Source organism: Pyrus communis, chromosome 2 (genome assembly GCF_041283825.1).
Source record: "Pyrus communis isolate YQ-2024b chromosome 2, ASM4128382v1, whole genome shotgun sequence".
NCBI lineage: Eukaryota > Viridiplantae > Streptophyta > Magnoliopsida > Rosales > Rosaceae > Pyrus > Pyrus communis.
The window spans coordinates 21,184,485-21,190,204 of record NC_142566.1 but is presented as its reverse complement, the minus strand read 5'-3'; the positions used below and the strand labels follow the sequence as shown (position 1 = coordinate 21,190,204).

The following is a 5,720-nucleotide window of genomic DNA, read 5'->3' as shown; positions in this document are numbered from 1 at the left end:
GATGCTGTGTGCAAGTATACAGGGCATATGACAAAAAAAAGCCTAATTCTTGTTTTTCATCATTCCATTCATACTTGAGCCATGACAAATATCAAGCTCAAACATTTTCCTCATGATTCATATACATTAGTACTAGTCTTCATGCACGCGTTCACACGTATACATGTTTTTTCTGTTTTCTGGTTTGTGTGTGTAAATTTTGGGCTTGTTTTGTGTGTTTTTGGGTCCATGTATTTTTTTAGGCTCCTTTGTGTATACTGATAAAATTACTTTTTAATATTAAAAAAATAAAAAATGAATGATAACGAATACGTTTTTTTTAGTACATTGATATTTTTATATTAACAAGATGGGAAATTCAGCTGAACTACACAATAAGTAATCTAATTTGATATCAAATTCACCATCCACGAGATTCGAACCTAAGACCTCTTATTTTTAAATGAAAATGAATACCGTTTGACCGTAGTATTGAGTAACAGTAAAAAAAGACTTGTGCCAAAAGAAGGATAACGAATATGTTAGGTTTCTGTTTTCTTTGGTCAAAAGGACTTGTGCCAGTCAAAGAATTTGGCCTTTTTGTTATATATATATGCACTATACAGGAGGAAGAGGATCCGCTCCGGACCTTAGTGTCCGAAGCCTCCTCATTAAACAATCTAGGGTCCATAACATACAACTGATGGTCCTGATTTGATTTGCACACTAATCAACAGTACATATTGCTTAATGAGGAGGTTCCGAACACTAAAATTCAGAGTGGATCATTTTCCTATACATGACACACAGTATCTAATTAAATTGGATTTCTTGTCCGAAGTAGAAAAGATCCAAAGACAGACTTTCCGGCAGCTTCAGCTTAAGTTCCTTTCGATGTAAAAGCCATTGAGCTTCCTCCAAATTGAGTTTCATTTGATGAGATGGTCCACTGTATATACTGAATGACAAAGCATAAATGGAATATATAGAGGTTCATATCACATGATTTGAGCTCAATCCCTTCATAGCAATCGACCAATTTATCGCCTTTCTCGAGTGGGATTGTCGAGTTCTTCCTTGGGGCTCCTGCTAACTTTGGTCCTCTTAGTATTGGAGCTGATTTTCATGCACAAATAAATCTCCGCAGCTTCGTTGATTTGGTTGCAATATACGTGTGTATACCCTGATTGTATAATAAAAGCTCGTCAGTTCATGATATATACAAGGTTTTTATTATAAAAAAGTGAGTAATTTATGTATACACTATGCAATCTCTATTAATGTTGTCCCTCAATTTTGCTTTTATTTGTTCAGTCCAAAAACTAGATTAAAAAATATAAAAGTAGATATCAACCCAATTCACAAATAAAATTACGAACTCCAACAAAGTTTATGATCACAGATAAAGACAGAACACACATAACATGGTTAGCTCATCCAATCATGGTTACATATAATTCTTAATTATTGGCCCCCTATACGACAATACAAACTTAAACTAAAATAAAGCATCACAGGGGCTCATATATAGTTTACAAGAACTCAACAGTGTTTTGGAAGTGACAACCACAAAGAAATTAGTCAAGGGTTTGATTTCCAACTACTACGATTAAATCAATCTAACGTTCATCATTAATTAATCATCTACTTTCTCGTTAATATCTTCATCATTATCTGCTTTCTTGCCCTTCATCTCACTCTTAGCTTCCTGAGAAACCCTGCTTTCCTTTTCCTTAGCCTCTAGTTCTTGTTTCCTGTTAGCCTCATCAACTTCCTCATTTTCCTTTTTCTTCACCTTGAAAAATTCAATCAGGCCTTGCAGTGCAACATCAGGCTCATCGCTCTTTATCAGCTGCTCAGCCACTTCCGCCGGAGTTACTTGAACGGCTTCAATTTGTTCTTCAATCTCACTAAACAAAATGTGCTCCTTAATTCCAAGGTAATTAGAAGCTAGAAGCCTAAAACCAGATGGGGTACAGTAGGACATGTGAACATGAACGTCCATGCGACCAGGGCGCACCAGTGCAGGGTCGAGCTTGTTCTTGTGATTAGTTGTGAACACAATAATTCTCTCATCGCCACAACTCGACCAAAGGCCATCGATGAAATTGAGCAATCCTGATAGTGTCACCTATTGCATACATGACTTAAATTAGCTTAAAGAATAATATGAATTTATGACAATGTCGATAATGTTTTATCATGTTTTGTATAGAGCTGATATTTACTCTCGTGTTAATGGGCTCTAGCTACATTGCCAAAGATGTGATCAACATCGTCAATAAAAATGTGACGCAATTATGATATTTTTTTTAATACATATTTATTTTAATTTTCCTCAACTCATGATGTCAGTCATAAACTCTTACAGAATCAAACTACTTAACAAAAAGAAAAAAACTATTATTTATAGTGCAATAACAATCCGTCACAACAAATAAAAAATGAGGCTTTAAGTCCGAGCATAAAATTGAATTTTAAGTCTCTACTCGTGTAAAACATGAATGGTAAATTCCATTTATGATTAAAGTATTATCTGTCAGACAATCAGTATATGATGGAACACCACGTCAAATGAAACTCAACTTGGAGGAGACGCCGTGGCTTTTATGCATCGAAGGAAACTTTCTTTAAGCTGCAGGAAAGTCTTTGTCTGTGGATGTTGCTTTGGCCTTTATCTAATGCATATGACAAAAAAGCCTCGTTTTCCACAAGAATATGGTATGTGCTGTTTTTGACTTATCTTCACGTTATTCTAATTAATTAGTTCTGTGAATTTTTTCGGGTTCTCTTAAATTTAATTTTCTGCACTCGTGTAAAAACACATTATTAATTATATCTCTAATATAAATTATCCCACACATACAAATGAAATCAATATTATTAAAATTATCTCACGCATACAAATAAGATCAAATACTATTAAAAAATGGTCAATGAAGTAATCAACAAAAGTTGTATAAATCCCCACCTCTCTCCTCTTCTTCCTTTTTTTTCTTCGCTAACTAATTTTTCTTTTTAAATCTCATTTTTTTTGTACATCCTAAAATTCAAAATTATGGCATCACAAAACACAAAAGTACCGATTCAATCATTTCTACAGATCAACGAAAGTAAGAATTTTTCTCAAACATTGAACCTGGTCTGGTTTTACAAGGGAAAACAATTTAATTATTATTATTGAATATTGTTTGACTCTTTTCTTATTTAAAGATGGTCAGTAAATTTTTTATTTTCTGAACGACAAGTACCTTTCTAATGCACTTTATTTTTTTTAATTTAAAGCGAAGAACATTAGTCTTAGTAAGAGGAGAAAGGGTTAGGGAAATAATATTATTTTTGTTCAAATTATGGCATCGCAAAACACAAACTTATTTGTAGTAATTCATCAAAGACACTCATACACGTATTCATAAACAACTAATAAAAACACACAAAATTTTGATTTTGGCACATGTATAATTGCAAGTGGTATGAGAGGAGGAATAACTATTGGCACAAAAAAAAAAAAAAAATTCAAATTATGGCATCACAAAATACAAACTCATTTCTAGTAATCCGTCAAATACACTCTGGCACGTATTCAGAAACGGAGCAAAGTATGTTTTTCTATTTTTCCAACTCAAGTCCAATGAAAGACACTTTCCACACTTTAAAATTAAAACAAATAAAACAATATATCTAGGAGAAAATAGTGAACACCAAATTAAACACCTAGAACCAAAAAAAAAAAATTAAGGAAGGCATGCAGTACAAGAAGAAAAGACTACTACTAACCTGTTTCTCATGGGACCCATATGGGTCTGAAGCTGTATTGAGTCTATCCTCAGCCTTTCGATCTTGCAACTCAATGGTACAATCAATATCCTCCACCACCAATATCGACCTATTAGCCATTGAAATCAGCAACCTCCTAAGCTCCGAGTTGGACCTCAAAGCAGTGAGCTCCAAGTCATAGATATCAAAGTTCAAGTAATTAGCCATTGCAGCAATCAAGCTAGATTTCCCGGTCCCCGGTGGACCATACAACAAGTAACCTCTCTTCCAAGCCTTCCCAACTTTTCTGTAATAATCCTTCCTCCTTGTGAACCGTTCAAGATCTTGAAGAATGAAGTTCTTGATCTCTGAGTCCAATGCCAGCGTGTCAAAGGTTGCCGGGTGATCGAGATTTGCGGAAGTCCATGCGTCGCCTAGGTTGTAGCAGTACATGTGCTCAGATTGAAGTGTAAAGATTTTTAGGGTTTTCGTTTCTTGCTTCATGGACTTTGATTCTTTGACAATGTGTGGGAGGTAAGAGTTTAGCACCAAGTCTCTTTGTTTCTTGTGGAAGCTCAGCTCAAAGGATCTCACTTCTGACCTCAAAGTTGAGTTGAGGTCTCTAGGGTTATGGAAGTTCTGGGATTCAACTTGCCTGTAACACAAGGTATTAAATACCGATGTTTATTTTTCAGGGAAATGTCGACAAACATATTAACAGAAAATTTGTCTATATGAAAATTTGTCTAACAACGTTCTTTTGCCAAACTTATGTTAGTCAGATAAATATATTCAGGCAAAATTAACTTGATCGATCACTGATCTAGATTGGTACAGTCAAACTTAAAAGCTTATGTTATAAAACGCATATATAGTGTTGTCAAACTGGAGATCACGCACATTCACACAAGACTCAATTTGATCAAATTAATATTTCTCAGACAATATAAACAGTTTTATGTCATATTAGAGAAATTATGAAAAGATAATGGGAATTTTAGAACATGCCTGGATACCAATACCCAAGTGAATTTAACTCCACCAAAGACGTCCACAATATCTTGATTGCTTTCCATGGCGACGGTGAAGTTGTTTTCTTTCTCGGGCTTGCTGACTTTGAGTCTTCTTGTCGACGGGGAGACTTTGCCACCCAAGTAGATTTCTGCTGCCTCATATATCTGGTTGTTGACAAGGCCATCGAACTCTTCTATGACCATGGTGAGTTGTGACGAAAATCGACTAAAGAAGCTTCGGATGCCAGAGAAGAAGTAGTGTTGGATTTCAGGGGGGAGAAAATCTTGAGCGATTGACCTTACTACCATTGCCGTGGCAGCCAGAGAGGCTGCCGTTGATAGAATTGTCTTGGCTGTTGCCAGTTTGGTTTCAGCTGAAGAAGAAGACGAAGCCATTTCTAGAATGTGAACTGAGAGTTTGGTTTTTGGTTAATTATATGTGATTTGTTTAGTATATCAATCTGCAATGCGGCTCTCTCTATATATAGAAATGTTCATGTGAGAAATAGTGTGAATTGACCTAATGAGGTAGGCTGACTTCATCTCAAAATTCTGAAGAGAACCATCGTAGCTTCTTCCTTGAGTGGGAGTGGGTTTTACTTCAAAATTAAGACTTGGAATCTGGATACAAGGTGAAAGAAGTCAAAGGATTGAAATTAATTTTTAATTTTTTTCAATACAATGACGTAATGACGTTAAAGGCACGTCACACAATAAAATATGTTATAATAATTTAACACAGATCCCGTCCGGATCCATTATGTGGAGATCTTGAGAATTCTAAAGATCCTCACATCTTAACCGTACATTGTGAATCGTGCAGTTATAAATTATTTTATTTTTATTATTTTAAATTAAATATAAATAATATTATCATGAAAAATGATCGTATAATATACGATGAATGATTAAGATGTGAATAGATCCAGAGGGGATCTGTGTTCATAATAATTTGAGATGAAATTTGTCGTA

General features: G+C 34.8%; 1 protein-coding gene across 1 annotated transcript; it reads right to left on the bottom strand.

The window, feature by feature from the left end:
- Nucleotides 1-1,358: 1,358 nt before the first annotated feature.
- Nucleotides 1,359-5,357, bottom strand: LOC148698719 (AAA-ATPase At3g50940-like). The gene is made up of 3 exons (XM_088686626.1): nucleotides 4,744-5,357; nucleotides 3,757-4,390; nucleotides 1,359-2,110 (listed from the first exon to the last, which is right to left on the bottom strand). The coding sequence occupies exons 1-3, from the start codon at nucleotides 5,142-5,144 to the stop codon at nucleotides 1,616-1,618; spliced, it is 1,530 nt and encodes a 509-aa protein (XP_088542752.1). The 5' UTR covers nucleotides 5,145-5,357; the 3' UTR covers nucleotides 1,359-1,615.
- Between the last annotated feature and the right edge of the window lie 363 nt (nucleotides 5,358-5,720).